This window comes from Centropristis striata, chromosome 9 (genome assembly GCF_030273125.1).
Source record: "Centropristis striata isolate RG_2023a ecotype Rhode Island chromosome 9, C.striata_1.0, whole genome shotgun sequence".
Taxonomy (NCBI): Eukaryota; Metazoa; Chordata; class Actinopteri; order Perciformes; family Serranidae; genus Centropristis; species Centropristis striata.
Genome location: NC_081525.1, coordinates 21,300,426 through 21,321,382, shown reverse-complemented (window position 1 = coordinate 21,321,382; position 20,957 = coordinate 21,300,426). Strand labels below are relative to the sequence as shown.

Genomic DNA, 20,957 nt, shown 5'->3' with positions numbered 1-20,957 from the left:
AAGACTGGCCAGATGTTGCTGCATATTTGTTAAGCTAATACCTTCGTAGATGTGTTTTATAGTTTCAGCAGCAGACATCTTAAGCTGGAACCTACAAGTTCAATATTTATCCATTGCCTTTATATGCCTATTACTTGGCTGGACGATATCCCAGGTTGTATTTGGCTGTGATATACCCAGAATGTCAAAGTTAATGTCATACATCAATGTACATCATTCCCCTGGAGATACACCTGTACTCCAAAATAGAGGATGACACGGGAAAGGATTATCATTCATGTCCCATCCCACTCCCACAAAAGTAAAGATTCTGGTCCGCTCCAAAGGTGGAAGAAAGACTCCTGTCCCATGCCTTCACTTTTTTTATTATTGGACCCATGGGATCCCCAAAAGAATGGCAGCCTCTACTTTAAACTAGAGCTGACTGATATGGGATTTTTGAATTGAATGCTGGTACTGATTTAGAGGGAAAATTCCTTCATAAGATAAGACATTTCTATATTGATACTTATGGGGGAATTCAGGTGTTGCGGCAGCACAAGGACATATTAAAATGGATTAAGATTATAAAAGTAGAATAGAATACTAAAATAAAATGAAAATTTGAACATGCAATATGTGCAAAATATGGCAGCTGATGTAGTAATTTTTAAGCTAGAATGATGTGTGGATTGTCATTTTTTCCCACTACTACTACTACTACTACTACTTTCTCAAACATAAAACTTTATTGAATAATATTGAACATTGCTATACATTATTATACATTAAACAAACAATGCATTACATTGTCAGCAAATTATATAAATGATAACTTAGAAAATAATGAATAAATAGGTATAAAATAAGTAGCTAAATAAACATCATTACTGTTCAGCTTCACTCAATTGCTGGCTATTTTTTTTTTTTTTTTAACTAATAAAAAAATAATAGCGGACACCGTTTCTAAATCATGCCAAGCAAGATTTTCTGCTTTATATATTGTGTAAAAAAGTTTTAATAATAGCACATATCAGACAGCATATACAGTAATACTGATATGCCTTTGATAGGCCAATATCAGCAGATAATATAGGTCAACCGATATATCTGTCGGGCTCTAGTTCAAACCTCAGTATCATTATTTTCTGAATCCTCACAACACTAATAATACATGCTCTGATGAGTAAAAGCTTTTCAAACAGGAAGTCAAGAAATGATTAAGATCCTGGCTCAGAAGAAAAGACAACTGTGTGTTTGTTTGCATGTGCTGGTGCAGGTAACTGCTCTAAGTGGTTATTTAATGAATGTAAAAAGACAGAACAAGCTGTTCCTGACTGCTAGTTAGCTAACTGCCTCCCACATACACAGTCTCTCTCTCTCTCTCACACACACTGCTCAGGGATTTGCTTGACAATGTGAAGCACTGGGATGTGAAACAGGATCTTCCATTTTCTCTCGCTGTCACCGTTAAAGTAATCATGAACTAAATGAGTCTGCATGCATGTGTGTCTTATTTGGTTTATATGTGTCCGTGTTTCACATGTGCATGTGCATGACAGTGTGTGACTGTTTAATTGTGAGGCAGAAGCCTGAGATGAGTTCTGCAGATTGCAGCACTCACACCTCTTAAAAAAAAAAAAACAGTCTCAGGAAGAGAGACAAGGAGAAGCTGAAGCTCTTCTTCAGGTGCTATAAAGGTGTCTGATAAATCTGAGTCTATGTAAAGCGTCGCCAAATGTGGAGCGATCGCCCACTGAGTGCAGCATGTTCTGTTTTATGACAGAGCGAGTAAAAATACACCCGGCTCCTGGGAGACGGTCTCTATGGCAGCGGTTACTATGGTGACGGCAAGGCTGCACGTGAAGTGATGGCTGTCATGGGACCCCGGGGAGTTTGCACATACACACACACACACACACACACACACACACACACACACACACACACAAACTTCATTAAAGAGCAGATGGAAAAGAAGAGACCACTTGAGGTGAAATTCAGGAAGAGCAATGACACCAGTGGTGCAAAGTAACTAAGTTAATTTACTCAAGTACTGTACTTAAATATGATACTTTATACTCTACTCTAAACATTGCTCTTTTTACTCAACTGTATTTATATGGTTACTAGATACTGTACATGTTTTGCAAGTTAGCTTTTGCACAAAGCATATAACAATGCTGTAAAAATAGATTAATTACTTTGTGTTAAAATTGCATTTTAGGTCTTAGTGTCTTATCCCAGTCTGTTCTTTATTAGCCCGTCATAAGCCGTCATTTCACTTTATGACATTCATATTGATTCTGCAACTGGCATCCATTCACTTTGCAATCCCGCATCATGGACCTAAGTGGGAGGAGACAGTAGTGGCGTGTAACAGAGCAGCAGCAGGATGTGTACAATAAGTGACGGCAGTGCAGAGCTGTTTCTCGCTGTAGAGATTCTACAGACTCAAGAGTTTTTCTGCCTTTTGCTGAACATGATTTGATCACTGTTGGACTCAAGTGAGAGGCCTGTTTCTGATGATACAATCCACTTCCTTTCTTATTACTCTAGTTTTGGTTGCACAAATAATGTAGGCAAAATGTCACAGAGGCGTAAATATGGCTTCAAACAGCAGTCTGAAAGGGGCTCTTGTTTGAAGGTAGCACATTTTTGATAAGTTGAAATTTATTTTCTTAATGTTTGATTTTTTGGGGGTCTTTTTTTACTTTATTCAACGGTGGTAAAGCTTCAGAGTTAAGGGGGAGACAGAGGGGAAGCCTTAATAGAATCCACTCTACCGATAAGCCACCAGGACGCCCCCTTAATAAATTGATTTTAAAAATTCTTATTGCACCACAGAATCATCCTCGAGGATGATTCAGTTTAGCCTCAATAAACTCCTCCAAAGAACGGCTACCGTCCAATCCTAAATTAGCAACCGTGACTAGGCAAAGGAGGCCTATAATGCATTTAGATGGTAACATTCTTGCAAAGGAGCACGGCAAAATGTGTGTATGGAACCTGCAGGTCCAACAGCAGTGGGGATAAGATTTTAAGATTAAGATTAATCCTACAATGGGGAAATTCAACCTCTGCATTTAACACATCATTTTTTACACACAAGTGAACACACCATGCAAGGAGCAGTGGGCAGCATATTACTATGGGCTTAGATGCCTTGCACAAGGGTACTTCAGTCCTTGACCTGTCAGTCCTCGGATTCGAACCGGCGACCCTCTGGTTACAAGCCCGATTCCTAATTCCTAAGCATACACACTGTCCTTGTCCAAACAACAGTTGTATATAATTGTAAAACAATCTTTTGACTTATCCTGCTGTGCAAGAACATTGTTGTTCTTGTATTTGTTCGACTTTTACATGAATTGTCAAGATATGGACTGCCTTTATTTGTGCTCGACCAGTGAACCACCTGATTTTATTGTCCTTTCTAACCAAGTGCAACAAAGGTCCTGTTAAAAAATAATTATCCTATAACTGAATGATGTGTCACTTTTACAATAGTAGTAAAAAAAATCCTACTTTTTAAAAAAAGATTCTAAACACTTCGTCCACCTCTGCTTGTTGGTGTGTAAATGTGTGCATATGTGTGGGTGGAGGTGTGTGTGTGTGTAGCTTGTGTGGGCAGTTGTGTGTTAGAAGTTCTTGCAAAATGTTTCACTACTCTCATCTTTGTTGCTTTTATGTAATTATTATTGTTCTGATATGAACAAAGCTCAATCATGTAGCTGTGTGTGTGTGTGTGTGTGTGTGTGTGTGTGTATGTGTGTGTGTGTGTGTGTGTGTGTGTGTGTGTGTGTGTGTGTGTGTATGTATGTATAATGTGCGTGCAGGGATCTTGCACATGCACATGTAGCGTCGCCTCTGCAGAGTCAGTCTGCTCCGTCATGCTGTTTCCATAGCAGCAGCGAGAGCCAACACAGCCAACCACGCTCACTTCCTAGTTTCACCCTATTGGTGCCGGCTCGCTCTGACTCTCTTCCTACCTTTTTTTTTGACTCTCTGGAAGTCTGAGCAGGACTGGCTACACTTCAGTGTCCCCCCCCCCTTTCATTCATTCATTGAGACAGGGTCAACCAGAGCACCAGAAACACAAAGGAAAGGTAAAGATTTTCAAATTTAGGTCCATTTCCTTCCACAAAACACAATATAAATGAATTAACATTAGCCGAATGTGGATTTTGAAAGTCTAAATGTTGGTACATTGTCTTAAATGGTCATCTTTAGGGTCTTTAAAAGGCTGTTTAGTCATTTGTCTCTTTTAAAATGCAATCCACAGATTCATCCTCTACATCCTTCCTATTCGGTGCATCTTCTTTGTCCATATTCCTGGTGTAAAATGAGCCTCTGGGGGTGTCTATGTCATGAAGGTGACTGCCCACAGTCGGCTCTCATCGCTGCCCACATAAACAACCTCCCATTTGCTCCTGATATTTGTCATTGTCCCTGCTGTCGTTGCCTAATTCTACTGGGTAACATCAGCTCCGCTCTCTTGACAAAAAAAAAGCTGTTATTTTTAGTCTAGTCTGTCTTTGCATGCTTAAGCTGTTACATCAATAGACTGTGAGTGCATAATCAAGCAGCTGCAGTAGCAGTGGCTAATAAAAACAGATTGTTTAGCAGATTGTGTGCTGATATTTTTACCATCGACTTTTGGCAAATCATTAACCACTAACCACCACCAATACTTTTATGCTGGGGTCAGTTGTAGGCTTTAAAAGGTAGTCTGTAATCATTCAAAGTCACAGAGTAGACTTTATGACTTAAATCACTCAAGAAAAAGATAAAGCAATGGAATAAAAAGGAAAAATAGTGGATGAAAGGCTTATAATACATTTTTAGTCTGTAGTACAGATCTATCAAAAGGTCACATCAGCTCTGGTCAGTGTTGCTGGTTTCGGAGACTTATACTGGGCCATCTGGCTCTTGGCTGGGATATCGAAGTGGTTGATTAGAGGATGCAGCAAGCATTAAACTGATTTCACACCTTTGGTCATCATGTAGCTTTCAGCCAAGTTATCACTTGGACTGCCTGCTTACTCAGCCAATGAGAAGATCCCTGATGCTACTTCTGCTGTGTAACTATGACGGAGCGTGTCGTCTCATGCGTGTCCCCAGCTGATTGGATGGCTGCACTGAAACCAAACATTTGAGAGGAGATTTTAGCAGGTCTGACCCACACGAAACACCTAAAACATGCTCGCCCACATCTATATGAATAGGACATATTTATATGATGTAATGACTTGTGTCACATAGTTTCCATTGGTTTGGTTAAACATCTTTGGGAAATGTGTATTCTTGACCATGAGACTGTTAACACAACTTTATTTACTGTTGTTGCTGAGACTTTTACAGTTTGTAAAACCACATGTAAAACAGTTTATTCTGAAGGGGACACACTACAAGTGTAATAATAGATATCACCATGGAACTTTCCAAGCTGATACTTGTAAGATTCTTATTTTACATTTTTAAATATGAAAATGATGCATTATCTTATTTAATATGCATTTATGCATACATTTCAATGTTCAGTTTTTTTCACCTGAAACCTGAACAATGGATAAGGCCAGGATAAAAATTAAATTTCTTTCATGAAACGGTATTTGAACAGGAGGAAAACAGTGGTCAGTCAGAAACATCTTTTCAAATCATAATTATTTTTCTTGACAAAATATAATATCTTCTCAATGTTTACTATTTTCCCCAAAGCATTAGCTTGACCTGTAATTACAACCAGAAAATATCTTAAAACATAAGTGCTTTATCTATCTATCTGACCTTTCCTCCATGAGAACTTCCTATAGGGCGCAGCAGGAATGACTTCTTAAACCTGGAAGTAAATTAGCATTTTTTGCGCAGGTTTGTATGTTACCTTAAAAAGATGGTTGCTAACAAGAGGCTAAATGAAACTACAGTTGTTGGGGATATTAAACGTCATCACACCAGACACAAACGGCAACTATCTCACTAGTCCGTCTCACAGACTCTAATCGTGTTATTCAGTGCTCTTCCAAACTCTTGTAGATTGTAAATTATGTTAATAAAAAATGTATTAGGCTACGGATTCGCTAGCTTGTCAAAACCACTGGTTGGCTTGACAGAGACCGTCTAAATCATAACGGCTGTGACGTTCAAGTCATGCGACTGTGGTGTAGTTCGCTATAGCATAACGTTAGCTTTTAACTTTAGTCAGCTGCGTTAAAACTCCAATAGGCGAATTCTCAATAGAGCCCATGGTGATGATACTTCTGGGTTAGCTTACAAGCGTACATCATTTCGTTTGCTCTCTAAATTGCCCTGTCTATTCATTTCACTCTGTAGATGTCCAGTCCATAGAGAGAGCCGTGGGTTACATTTACTTTTCATTACAAATCTAGTGCGGACTTTTCTTGAATTCTACTGTCCAATTAATTCCATTTACGTTACACAGCAAGGAAAAGACTTGCCATAGATTTTATTTTCATGCACACAAAAACGTCAATAAAGTTAGACTGTAGAAGAGTTTTAAGCTATGTCGTTTTGATTGCATTAAACAATAGGTTGCCACATGCTACTATTGAGATCATGTAATTGAAGTTCACAATATTGCCTCGCCATAGCGTTAGCCCTTTTGCAGCATCTTTTTCTGAGTTGGCAGTCCACTGCACTGCATTGACATTTTACTGACAAACAGACTTTCAGGGTAAAAGAAAACACAAGAAGTGTTTAGAGAAGTATTTTCCCATGCTTATTTGAGCTGTGTAATCCTCATTGTAAAAATCCCACCCATTCCCCCAGTAGCTAAACAAACCCTGGGTTACCTTTCAGCTCTAAACATGAGTGGATGGACAAGAAGCAGTTGTGCGAGGTGTGAGCCACCATGTAAAGCACTGACTGCTGGGTTTACACATACTGTAGACAAACAGTAAATCCCGGCTCGCCTCATTACGCCCGCTTTGAGCATGACTGTGGATAAGAATGTATTGATTTTAATGGTCCAACCCTTTTTAGATAAACAGTCCTGGAGGATGGAGCAATCTGTTTTTTATCAGATTTTACTGGCCTCGCAACAAACCAAAGCTGATAACACAGTGTGTCCTCACAGTGCTCAAGATCATTCTGTCTATCTCCTGAATTCATCTGGTCACACCGTGCTGGACATGTGTGTGTTTATAGACAGATAAAGCTGCACATCTTATCTCTGAGCCTCACAGTCTCCCTCTTTCTCCGCTCTCTACACCTCCTCATTTTCATGTTCTCTCCCTCCTTTCTCTCTCCCCCCCTACTTTTGATTCCCCTCTGTCTGTTCAACTTCACTCCTCATCACCTCCTGTTGTCCTCTCGCTCCTTTTCTCCTCATCACAGTTGGTTTCAGCTCATCCACATCAAACAGGAAATTGAGGCAGCAGTCAAGATAACTGAAAATTCACCCTTTGTTCTATCTGAAAGGGCTGGCATTAAAACGTTTTTATTTGTCAGTAGATTGAGTGTAGTAAGCGTTTGGGTTTGAAATGATAAAGCTGAATGATAAATCCTCACTCAAGGATTTTAATACCCGTGGTTAGCCTACTCATGCCATTCAGCCGCTGGCTTTTTAAATGGAGTTGTGTAATGGAGTGACGGAGTGATGTTGTCGCAGAATTACAAAGGATTCAGTCTAATTATATGGCTCTGGCTTGTTTGAAAAGAGTGACTCCGTGTGTGTGTGTGTGAGAGAGAGAGGCACACAGAAGGAGCTGAACCTCAGCCTGTTGTAAACTTGCTAACTGCTGGTTGGTGGGTGATGGCTGTGTTACTCATCTGCCTCGGGTTACTATCTTAAAACAAACAACAGTCACATGCCCAAATGTACTTTGCAACAGTTTTTAGTTGCTGTCATTTTTTTCCTCCTGCCCATACCGGCCGTGAAGACATCCCTTCCTTGTGCAATTATGAACAAAATCTGTCGCCCTCGTCCCAAAATATTCACATACCATTTCATATGATATCTTACGAAAACTTCAATGTTTCATAATGATATCTTATTAAACAGGCCTGTTCTTTTTTACATTGTGAAATGGAACTACTTGGTTAGATTTAGATACCATAACTCCTTGGCTATGGTTTAGAAAAAAAATACTATTCTGTATGTGACTATTGAATGCAGTAGCATAGGAGACATAGGTGATGTAAAATGTTACATATTTACACTCGGAAGTTATTTTCCAGTTAGTTGAAAATGTTTATCTTCTCTTTTTGCTTGAAACTGGACACAAAAACTTGTCTACTTGGTCCAGTGTCTATTTGACCCGATCACCAAACCCTCCCCGGCCATCCTAAACCGTCTTTCTGGTCTTCTTTCTGTGCTGCCCCACTACTCCTTTTCCTCCCCTCATAATTATTGTGACCACTAGAGGTTGGTTATCTTCATTTGTGCATTACTTTTCATACAAAAAGTAAGAGAGAACAGTCTGCATCTTGTGATGAAAAGCATTGTGAAGTATGTCAAGCTAATATTTGGCTTCAGACAATCCAAGAATGTATCTTTAGTCTTTTCAATGTCAAAATATTTTCTCCCCAGTTCTTTGCTGAGCTGCAGTGGAGGGGTAACAACACAAACAGGGGACTTTGTACAAAAGAGTCTGTAACTTTGGAAAATTCCCTTGTGTCTTTGATTTGAAGCCTGTTGAAGTTCATGAGTTGCAAATTTAACATTACCTTTTTTTTTCTATTTTCCTTGCCTCTATAGTGCAGTGTCTGGAAATGACCACTAAGCGGAAGCTGATTGGCCGGCTGGTGCCGTGCCGTTGTTTCCGTGGTGAAGAGGAAGTGATCTCAGTGTTGGATTACTCCCACTGCAGCCTGCAGCAGGTCCCGAAGGAAATCTTCAGCTTCGAGAGGACTCTGGAGGAGCTCTACCTCGACGCCAACCAGATTGAGGAACTACCCAAGGTAGGCACATGTTAACCATCTTTCTGCTATAACTTGCCTCTGACCTCTAACCCCAAAGCCCAACTTGCCGAACATAACTTATAAACACTTATTTACTACCTTAATGTGGACCAAGGCTGGTCATTCAACTCCTAATGTATTCCTTGCAAAACCAAGTGAAAATCCAGCAGTTTCTTATGACCTCGTTCACTTTGATTAAAATCTCATTCACACTTTGTCTAAGGAGCAGTGACGTCCATTTTACATTTAAAAAACCCTGTTTTGCTTAAGCACAGCAAACAGGTTTTTTTGCAGCTTGAACAATGTACTGCAAATACTGTAACTACAAATGTGCAACCGATTCCTCCTTCCAACTCGTTAAATTCCAAAGCTTGGTCATTGCCCCCTGGTGTCAGATATGGATGCACAATGAACCACCAGGCTTTTAACTAACTCGAGTGTATCAAACCCAAAGCTTTGACCCAGGAGACTGGTGTTTCTGTCCCATGTAAAATGTTATTTTAAGTTAACTGTAAATTAAATTCTGTACACAGATACATCACTTTCTACACCATGTTTTACGTAACTTCTGACACCTACATAACTGCGTCCAGTTATCCAAAAGTTATTTGAACCCAAACCCGTTTTTTCCCTAACCTTTACCAATTAGTTTTGTTGCCTAAACCTCACTGTACATTTCCTGTGATCTAGGAAGTTTATATTAAAAAGCCACTATGCATATAACTAGTGGAAACTGACAAGCTGTCCCTTCAACGTCCAAAACTGACGCTAGACAGAGGCCGACCTGGATCGTAGTACTTTGAAGTTACTGATCAAGCTTCAGTATTTGATGAGTTGGAAGTGAGAAGGTTTTGAAAATGTGACAAACAGTATGTATAGATGACAAATTAAGAGAAAAACACAACTAAAGTGTCTTAATAAGGTATTGGACCACCATGAGACGTCACAACAGCTTCAATACATCATAGCATTAAATCTACAAGTCTCTGACCTTTGCTGTAGAAGTGGAAAAAAATATTCTTCAAAAAGATAGAAGACGATTTAAATTCGACCACAGGTGTTCAGCTGGGTTGAGCTGTGGTAACTATGAAGGCCACAGCATATGATTTACATTATTTTGATACTCATCAAACTATTAAATGGCCCCTTGTGCCATGTGGATGAGGACATTGCCATCCTGGAAGAGACCACTCCCATCAGGATAGAAGTGTTTCATTTTTTTAATTGACTTGGGCTAATTGCTGATAAGTAAGCATTTGTTTGACCCTCCTGTTATGTTTGTTTCTCAGGAACAGCAATATTTTTTATATTTGAATCATCCAAAAGTGTCAGAAACTAAAAAATCCCAATTAACGTTGTTTATATATCTTTCTTAACTCCATTAATAACCATTTCAATCAATATTTAGTTCAATTGTGTTCTTTACCTCTCACAGATCATGGTTCAATGAGGACAATTCACTCGTCATTCATAAAAAAATGCATGTTTAAACTTTTTTTCATGTACATTGGAAAGACCTACATATTAAAAACAATGGTTTTACATGACAATGATTTTTTGCAAATTTATTTTCAATTTTATTTATTTTTTATTTTTTTAATGAAAGAATACTTTTAAATAAATGGGGTTAATTTGACCTGCAACATAACAGGAGGGTTAATGGGGGTTAATTAATTTTTCCCCCTTTAATTTGGCACCTATCTGTATAATTATTTCCTTTGTGGTATTTGACACAAGTGGATCTTTATGTTTTTTCACCACAATGGTTACTTGGCTGAAGCTAACACATTTGGAATTATTATAAATGGTGTGTAAGCACAGAGAGAGGCACCAGAAATGTTCATTCAATGGAACTCACATTTAATAATGCTGCTAAGCTTTGCTATTGTAGGATCTTTTCCAGTTCATGATAACTCAGACTCAGATTGTAAGTGAAGATTTCAGCTTTCTTCACTGTACTTTATCAGCCCTAGGCATCCCCAGTGCTTTGAACTGAACACTAATGTTAGTGTTTATGCTATCCTCATCATGCTAAAGTCAGTCATGAGCGTGCAAGATTTCATGCCAATCCATTCAATAATTGTCAAGATATTTCACTCTGGACTGCTGTAAAGTTTGTAATCATCTCACACATTGCACAGGTTGCAAATTTATTGTAATTTTTGTATGAAATAAATTACATTTCTTCACTTATGGGCATTGCTATTTCTACAGAAAAGTATTACCCGAAGAGTCTGGAAACTAATACAGCAGTATTGTTTTTTTTCTGGCATGTTTACATGGTGTAAACATCATACATACTAGACAACGGGGACTGACAGGAAACTCTGGGTGAAAGAGGCGTCCTCGGCCGACCGAGACTTTCAGAAAACCCCCACGTTGTGAGCAGTAATAAAGCAAAGTGTCCTTCCAATATTTCAAGGAGAATTACAGGTGCTGTTTGTAGGAGGGCTGTCTCGTTTTATTGATATCCTGTCGTGGTTTTAAATGACAGAGATGTTGAATTAGATTTCTAAATATAACCTGCATGAATGGAGACAGTCTTAATAGGGCTGAGTAAGTGGCAAGCCAAACCTGCATTCAGCTGACAAAAAGCCTTGACAATGTGTATGTGTATGTTTGTGCCAAGATTGTATAAGAGCTATCAAGGCTGCCAGAGTGATTGGCCTTTATGTAAGTGAGTTGGAGAGTTCCTTAAGTGTGTGTGAGTAAGTGATTGTGTCTTTAAGTAAAGTGGCCTGGCCTGACCCATGTGCACAGAGCAGCCCTTTCCATGTTTAGCTCTGTCTAGATATTTGGCCCCGGGGCTCCTGTTATATATTTATTATTATTTTTTGACAGCAGTGACTTAAAGGCGTGACAGAATTAATGTGGCTGACAACACATCAATAAAACATACAGATCTAAAATGATCACACGGAGCAGCAAAACACATGAGGGAAGGAATGAGGAAAGAAAGAAAGACAAAATGAAACAGGAAACAGAAAGGACAGAGACTACAAAATAAAATACATGGCCTTACAGAGTTGTAACAAGTTGTATTTTTGGTGAGTACGGTGCACACCAAGTCACACTCAGTGGGTGAAATCTGGGTGACATTTGGCAGATTGAGGTGCTACAAGTTTACACAGGCCTCAGTGCAGTTTACACACTCTGAAAAGTGTGTTGGCACATTAGATTAGATTTGACATTTTGAGAATAGATCATTTAATATTATTCTATGATTTCTACAGTATTTTATTATTAGGATCCCAGTCTGTAGTTGTTAAATATGACTTCTTGCCTCTTAATAATATTAAATATGTTGGTATAGGATGGTGAGAAGGTTATATGTGGAAACAGGTGTACATGTGGTTCATTTTGACCAATAACCAACCATGAGTAGAAATCAAGTTGCTATTTTTTATTTTGTGTATGTGTACTTTTTTGTTTTGATAAGTAAATGTTGTGATAATAAATCCGGCAATAGGATTGAGACTTTATAGTCGTATAGTACAAGGAGAGTTTACCATCAGTATGTCTAATTTTTTTGTAACCTACATTTAGATTTTTGAGATTGTTATGGATGCAGACATAATTTCTGTTGGAGTCTTACACAAGAACTTAGGTGAAATCAGTTAAAAAACAACAACAAAGTATTAGAATTAAGCTAAATATAACTATACTTTTTTGTATTCCTTTTGGCTTAAAATATTTACAAAGTATCCATCATGAAATTATTATTTACATACATTTTTGTATTTTTCGGATAGGGAATAATAATAGGCACAACACAATTGGACTGCATATAAAAAGCCACTAGACTTGCCCTGCCTTTTGGCGGTTATGCAATGCAGCTGCTGCTCTCCTCACTCATGTCTTTGTTATGACTATGACAGGTTTTCTCAGATGTCCTAAAAAGCCCTCTGTATTGAGAAAAGAACCATATGATTTCAGAGGAATCTTTTGGTGTGTTCATAGCTTTGTTGCCTGTTGGCATCATCACAGATTTCAACAGTCGTATAAGCCTCATTGAGATTTAAAAAATCTCTTTTTCAAGAGACCTGGCCAACAAAACAGCATAAAAAGTGACAAGTTACAACATAAAAACACAGTTATCATAAACAATTAAATGCAAATACAGCCATCACAACAACACATGAGCATCAGTAGCTAACTTATATGGAGTCAGTCACACTGACCAAGGGAAGCGATTTCTTTGTCGTTAAAATTCAGACAGTTTCAAGTCCTTTTGCATTACCATAGGGTTGTTCATTTAGCAGCAGCAAGTACTGAAGACCTCATCAGGGCAGTAAGAAAAACATAGCAATGCTAATTTGAATCTAACATGAAACAGTTTTTTGTTAATAGCAATAGGTATTTTATGGACCCAGCTACTTTAATAGTCATGTTAGCATAGCTACAGTAAGTAAGCTAAAGTAGCTAATAGCTTGCTAATTTTAGAAAGTGCAGTTTGCTTACAGTGTTTGATAATGAGCAAACTTCTTGCTAGCATGTATAGCTAGTTGATATGAAGTGAACTCATATCTTTATGTTACCGTTAGCTTGATGGTGGACTTTATTCCTGACCGTGAAAGTTCATTCTTTTTTTTAAATATTTTTTGGCCATTTTAAGGCTTTATTGATAATGCCTGTTGAAGTTCATGAGTTGCAAACACACTGAAATAAATCTAACATCACCTTTTGTTCCTGTAAGAAAAACATAGCGATGCTAATTTGAACACAACATGAAACAGTTCTCTGTTATTGAACAGCAATAGATATTTTATGGACCCAGCTACTTTAATAGTCATGTTAGCATAGCTATAGTAAGTAAGCTAAAGTAGCTAATAGCTTGCTAACTTTAGAAAGTGCAGTTTGGTTATTTACAGTACATGTAATTGATATTAAGTGTTCCTCTATAAGGGAAGGTAGCCGGTGTTTATTGTTGCTGTTATAACTTTGCTTTTCGGTTTTGAACATGTATGTTTATTTTATCGTTAGCTTGATGTTGTACTTTATTCCTGACCATGAAAGTTAATTCTTTCATTTGTTCTTTCTTTTTCTAGATATTTTTTGCCATTTTAAGGCTTTATTGATAGTGGGAGGGATACAGAGTGAAATGGGCAGAAAGAAGGGAATGAGAGGAAAGGGCTCTGAGATTTGAACCCGGGCCGCCTGATTGCGAGGACTATTCGCTGGTATGTGGTAGGCTATTCACTCTACCAGTTGTGCCACAGGGACGCCCCTGAAAGTTCATTCTTAATCTTGGAAATGTCAGTTAGCAGGTGAAAGCTCTCAAAAAAGCTATTTGTGGACATTGAATTGAGATTATTTAAACATTTTTTTTTCTTTATTTTTGTGCTTTGGCCTTGGTGTTTTAGTATTTGTAGCATATCTGGATGTGAAGAGCATTTCCCTTTATGTCTGCTTCTCTACCGTTGTGTGTTTGTATTTACACATTAGCCTTTCTGTACTCTAAGCACTTTCCTTTTTATGCATGTGCTTTCACTCTTGTATATGTTTTGGCATTTGCAGTATTTTCCTATTAAGGGCACACTTGTCTGAATGTTTTTGCTTTCACTCCAGTGTGTGTTTTGTCCCGAGGGGCCACCGTATGTAGGAGATTAATTCTGCATTATTCATAGAAAAGCAGCTCAAATGGCACTGCTTTTCCACAACATTAAGTGGTGCATGCCTCCAGCTGACTTTCTCGCTCTCTGTCCTCTTGTACCTTTCTACCAAAGGTCTGTGTGACTATAATGTTTCATTGTTTCCCCTTCGTGTTTCCACAGCAACTCTTCAACTGCCAGGCCTTGAAGAAGCTGAGCATGCCCGATAACGACCTGTCCAACCTGCCCACCACCATCGCCAGCTTGGTTAACCTCAAAGAGTTAGACATCAGTAAAAACGGTAAAAATCCTCTCTGCAACACAGATGACCGATCTTACCTGAATCAACCTGAAAACAAGCAAAAAAAAGCAACAAAAAAGGAGAAAAGTAAAAATCTACAGCTAATTTATCAGCATTATCAGCTGCATTTTAAAAATTACAATCTTTCCAGAAAGTAAAGCATATGGCAGAGAAAAGGGTAGCACATAGCTCAAATTCTTCCCAAAATATTACGTCATTCACAATAATCTCACATCCAAAGTATGATATGACAAAACATGACGCTGTTTAAACCACTGCAAGGCTCACTGTAGATAATAATAATTATACCTCCGAACTAATCGGTAGTAGTTTCTTTAGTCAGTTTGTTATTTGTTTATGCTTTGTTTGTGCTGACTTGACTTATTTCCAAGAAACCTATGAGAAAAACTCAGAAACTCAGTTTTAAAGATCTGTTAATAATTTAACCAATCGACAGACAGACACAAGTGTTCGTCAACTAAGAATTTCTGTACAGTAATTTACTCAATAAAAGACTAAATAATCAACTTCCTTCTCTGTGTTTCTCTCTCTTACAGGTATCCAGGAGTTTCCTGACAATATAAAATGCTGTAAAGGCCTGTCTGTGGTAGAGGCCAGTGTCAACCCCATCACCAAGTAAGACACCAGCATGCATCTTGTAATAACTAGGGCTATAGGTATCATTTAAAAATTATAATACCAGTGCCAGTAACAGTACCCTTAAAGGTGCTGTAACGTAAAGATAAATAATAACAGAACTGTATTTTTACAAGTTTGAATTTTAAATCTATTATCTTGTACAGTTTTAAGTTGAATATGTGTCAAAAAAAACTTTTGGGGGGGTTTCAGGGTTGTAAAAACGAACACTTCTCAAACACTTTCGTCTCTTTTATAGTATCTTTTGTTCATTGAGAGTTATTTTTTATTGAAGGTAAAACATCATGTTCCATGTTCTGATGTTAGCACCAATTTCATCAACCAGTTTGAATGGACCTGGACTCAGTTCAAGACTTAACGGATGGTTTGATGCATTTGCCATGTATTTAGCTTTTTGAGCAGATTTTTCTTTTAGTTTTTTCTGCTTTCATGTATTCCAATCCATTCATCTATAGCACCACAGAGGTGCTATATTTTATAATAGTTGGCTGCATCCATCTATACTGTTAGACAACCTTAGGTATTGGCTTAGATATTGCAAGACAATATAATATATAATTGTGAGGTGGTATAATTGTGCTGATCTTGTCTACTATCAGAGCAGACAGAAATGTTTCTTTTTTTTTTTCGTGTGTGTGTGTGTGTGTGTGTGTGTGTGTGTGTGTGCGTGCGTGTGTGTGTGTGTGTGTGTGCGTGCAGGAGATGAGTCATCTGCAGGCTAACAGCAGTTAGCTGTTCCCACAGTGTTGTTATGGGAACATGTTTTAAGCCACTGAGGCTCTTCAAGGACATACACTGTATTTATTCTCTTAGTTATTCTTCTTTTGCATGTTCTTATCTCCATTTCTTTTGTTTCTCTCTGTTTCTCTCCATTCCCTCTTCCAGACTCCCAGATGGTTTTACGCAGCTCCTGAATCTGACCCAGCTCTTCTTAAACGATGCCTTCTTGGAGTATCTGCCGGCTAACTTTGGCAGGTAAACTTCTCTAAAAAGTTTTTTGTGCTTGGTTGTGACTGTAATAGATAGGATTTTTTTTTTTTTTTTACATATTTCAGCCACTACACAACACACTCTAATTCAGTGGCACTAGTATCAATTATAACAAGTCTTTGTGAAAATGATTATATAGTTTTTCATTTTTCAAAGAAGCTGAACATGCCTGTTTTCATCTCACAAACATTTGTCTATTTCTTTTTCCAATTAATGATTCTTTCCTCCTTCCATTCTCAAATTCCATTTTATACTTTTAAGCGTTTTATCCAGGTAACAGTTACAGCTTATGCTTATTGCTTTCTCATTTCACCCTTTCTAACAAGTTTTTCTGCCGGTTTGATTATGTTATTGTGAGTGAAATGAAAATGAAACCCTGTGAAATACAAGTAATCCCTGAAATTGAAACAATTCCACGGTGATGATCATCTGTAATCACACATAACTGATTAGGAAATAAGTTTGACATTGATTATGGAGTTGAAATAGGGATAAATTGACCTTTTTTGTGTGTAATTTTATGTTATAAAGATTGTTTTTTATTGTAACAATTGGTCGAGAGAATATAGTAAATTCAGTTTTGGTTTATGTGCCTCCTGTTTTTCAGACTCTCCAAACTACGGATCCTGGAGCTCAGAGAGAACCACCTGAAAACCATGCCAAAGTAAGAAGACCACCGTGTGTGTGAGAGAAAGAGAGAATGTATATCTATGCTTGCTCCCAGGTGTTCAGATTAAAACGATATTCATTCCTGGCAGGCTGTCTTTAATACTGATAAAGCCTGTTATAACAGTGATGTGTGCATTCTCAAACATTTGCTGATATTTTGTTTTGTTCCACTAGTGTGATGAGCATTGCCACAACATGTTATTCTTTAGTTGGAATGAGACACTGACCTGCCAAACCCGATGGTTTGATACTTTCTCCCTAATATACAGGAGCAATTTGCATGCTGTAGTCAGTGTGGGCTTATAGTGGTTTGCAAAACTTCTGTGCCCTTTTTCTCTTTAAATTTTTCTAATTATGGACACTGCCAAGGGCAGAATGTCCACATCCACATAGTAGATGCTACATTTAATTAAAGCAAATCACAGCCACAATGAATAGACGGCTGCTGGACCCAATCAGTAGAAATACATTACAAAGTACAGAAAATATATTTTCTTGTGTAATTTTCAGCTGAGTTTCATGTATTTGTGAGTGAAACCTAGGGTGGCTAATTGCTGAAGGCTTATATGAAATTAGAAAAAAACAAATGTTCCACAATCTTTCAGTATATAATAATATAAAATGTACATATCCTAAGTCACAATGTAGTGGTAATCAATGTATTCTCTCCTCTCAGGTCCATCCACAGACTGACACAGTTGGAGAGGTTGGATCTGGGTAGCAATGAATTCTCTGAAATGGTGAGTCTTTTTAAATGTTAAATATAAATTTATGCTGCATTTCAATTGTCCTTTGTGATCATAGAAGGCTCAAATATTAATGTCTCGGTAGGCATTACCTGTTTTAAATGTTATCAGCCCATTAAATGGCTGTTATCGGTTATCAGCTTCATACATATGTGTTAGTTTGTGGCCCCTCCTCTACTTTACATGCAGAAAGTCGTTATCACAGCATTACATTAAAGGCCGAGGTTTCGATGTTGATGATGTCGAGGTTTTTGCACCAATGCTACTACTAATGTTTAAGTTCAGGAAAATGAAAGCACGTGGTTTGATTTCAGAAAAAAGAAACTATATGGTTGAGTTTATGCAAAAAAACAGAAAGTAAGGAAGCAATTGCATGGTTAGGTCTCGTAAAAAAGATCATGGTTCAGATTAATGTTACCGAACACATGAATTACAGGATATAAAAATACATGAAATAAAAATGACTTCTCTCTTCACACTTAAATTTTGTCCCAGGCCATGAACTTGGGTCCCCTGGGTGAAAGTCCAGTATTTAAAGAGCCTTCGGTTGAGCTGGGTTTATATACACAGTCGCCCATAAAGTTGGAATAAAATATGTTTACCTCTTTCCATGAATGATTGTGACAATGTGATTTATTCTTGACAGATAAAGTGTATATCTTCTCAAAACTTTATTAATCAATCTCTTCCAGACATATCACAATGGAAATGAAACCACAATTTACAGGGAATTGTGTCTGAAAACAAAACTATTCCAACTTTATGGGCGGCCGTGTATTACTTCCTCCTTCACTGTAATAATTACTATGGCCACTAGATGTCAGGATCCAAGAATAAACTACGAGAAGGTGGAGCAGGCCCCTTCTAACCCATACCTACGAGGCTGATAATGGCCATTCAAGAGCATGATAATATTTGAACAGGGTGGTTGAACCATATTTATTTGTAAAGAGAAGGAGGAACCCAAAAAGAAACACAGATGCTGTGACCTATTTTGGGCGCTGCTGCCTTCAAAGTTCACATTTCAAGACTCATTATGGCATATGGTCAATCCTCTGTAGGCTGGAGCAAGTTCAGCCTACTGTCTGAAATGGGACACAGCGAAGTGATAGAAAGAGCGGGCTGGATGGAGGCTAATCGGATATGACATCAGGGTCAGAGAGGAAATTGGCTGTGACGGGAGGGTGTTGGTTATCTCAGAGAGAGAAAGCACTGAGAAAAAGATTGCACATTTTATAGTTTCCTTTGTTTCTGTGAAAAACAAAAAAGATGCACTTAAAGTTATTATTTGGATCTGTATAACATTAGGGTTGTCCTTTAATGTTTATGAATAATTTAGTTGTTGTTTTTCTTTTGCATATTTGTTGATGCATATGTGGCCAGAATATGCTGACATGGATTCCTTTGTTTGCATGTTAGCCGGAGGTGTTGGAACAGATCCACAACCTAAGAGAGCTGTGGCTGGATAACAACTCTCTACAGTGTATACCAGGGGTAAGAACACTTACAAGTTTTTTAAAGTGAAAAAAAAAATGCAGCTCTGGAAATATCTGAATTCACATCCTGACACTGCCTTTCACATTTTTGCTTATCTGTCTTTTCTCTGCCATTCGATTGTTCCTCTCTCTCCTCGCCCTCCCTGCTGCAGGCGATAGGAAAACTTCGTCAGTTGCGGTACTTTGACTTAGCTAAGAATCGTATTGAGTCCGTGGACTCGGATATTTCAGGCTGTGAGTCCTTAGAAGACCTGCTGCTATCCTCCAACATGCTGCAGCACCTCCCGGACTCTATAGGTACACACACATACATGCACACACACACACACACACACACACACACACACACACAAAGACTCAAGCTGATGAAGCACATTCAGTTCCTGGAGGGGCTGAGCAGTAGACAGCAGCAAAGGATGGTTGTAGTCGAGCATATCTAAGGTGAGAGTGGTTATGGTATTGTTATGAGACGATTTGCAAATTTTTTGATAGGGTGGGTTGACTCAGTTTATATTCTTTAGGACAAAAGTAATGATAAATACAAATGCAGATCTCACTGTTCTGATAGGTTCAAAAAAGTAAACTTTTTTTATGATTTGTGTGGTGTCTTCTTAACACTTTGACAGTTTTTTTTAATAGAAATCACAAATGTCACCCTGCTTACAGTACCCTAATACATTGCAATGTGTTGAATCCCTATATCAATATGTAATCCCTATATCATGATACATAATGTATCGCTAGATTCTTGCCATTCACAGCCTTAATAATTACTTGTGTTTATGTTTATTTTGAGATCATGTTAGTGTGTAAATGTGAATATGTCTGTGTGTTTGTGTTTAGGAATGTTGAAGAAGCTGACAACATTGAAGGTAGATGACAACCAGCTGACCTCACTGCCTAGCACAATTGGGAGGTAAGACAGACACACACAAACACACAGAGACACACACTCATGCACAAAAAGACAAACAAATAATAAAGCCATGTGGACTTTTGCTTTATTTTGAAACACTTTCAACAGTATTTTGTCAGATTTTCTCAGCAGGTTTATCTTTAGTGGGTTGTTGTTTTACTTGTTAATTACTGTTAGTTGCTGTGTTGTTATGCTGGCTCACGATTGGGGGGTTCTGTGTGTTGTGTTTGCTGCGTTGCCGTGGCGTTAGTGCGAAGCCCAAGCACGGGTGAGTAACATTACTGGATCCAGGGGTGCGTTCAGAGACAGATAGATGTTCATCTGCGTTACAGATACCAACACACAAGCTCACAACTACGTGGGGCTGTGGAATTCATGCAAATTACATGCAAACATATATTTTCATTTTGTTTTACATTTGCCTCCCAAACATTTTTCAATAATTGGACTTAATATTTGAATAAAATCTTAATTCTGAATTGGAACTGTTTTTACCAGCCCTGCTAAAATCTACAGATTCGAGACAAAGATGATTGCATGTAAAATGATTACAGTAATTTGATTTAATCATTCTTATTCTAATCCATCACAGCCCAGATTCAATCACAGCAAGTTGCATTTGGAATTTGTTGAGTTCGATAGAAACATCATTTTAGAATTCAGGCGTCAAGTTTTTCTTCCATCTTTGTA

General features: G+C 38.0%; 1 protein-coding gene across 10 annotated transcripts in view; it reads left to right on the top strand.

Annotated features, from left to right (window-relative positions):
- Positions 1-20,957, top strand: part of lrrc7 (leucine rich repeat containing 7) — a 145,693-nt gene that overhangs the window by 87,483 nt on the left and 37,253 nt on the right. For 9 of the 10 annotated variants that reach the window (XM_059342072.1, XM_059342070.1, XM_059342071.1 and 6 more), the window contains 10 exons: positions 8,699-8,901; positions 14,676-14,793; positions 15,351-15,429; positions 16,336-16,425; positions 17,048-17,104; positions 17,786-17,849; positions 19,275-19,349; positions 19,504-19,648; positions 20,195-20,267; positions 20,518-20,535. In XM_059342072.1, coding sequence (XP_059198055.1) covers positions 8,713-8,901; positions 14,676-14,793; positions 15,351-15,429; positions 16,336-16,425; positions 17,048-17,104; positions 17,786-17,849; positions 19,275-19,349; positions 19,504-19,648; positions 20,195-20,267; positions 20,518-20,535 — 908 coding nt within the window. In that variant the 5' untranslated portion in view covers positions 8,699-8,712. The remainder of the gene's footprint in view (positions 1-8,698; positions 8,902-14,675; positions 14,794-15,350; positions 15,430-16,335; positions 16,426-17,047; positions 17,105-17,785; positions 17,850-19,274; positions 19,350-19,503; positions 19,649-20,194; positions 20,268-20,517; positions 20,536-20,957) is intronic. The other variant, XM_059342069.1, reaches the window with a different exon arrangement.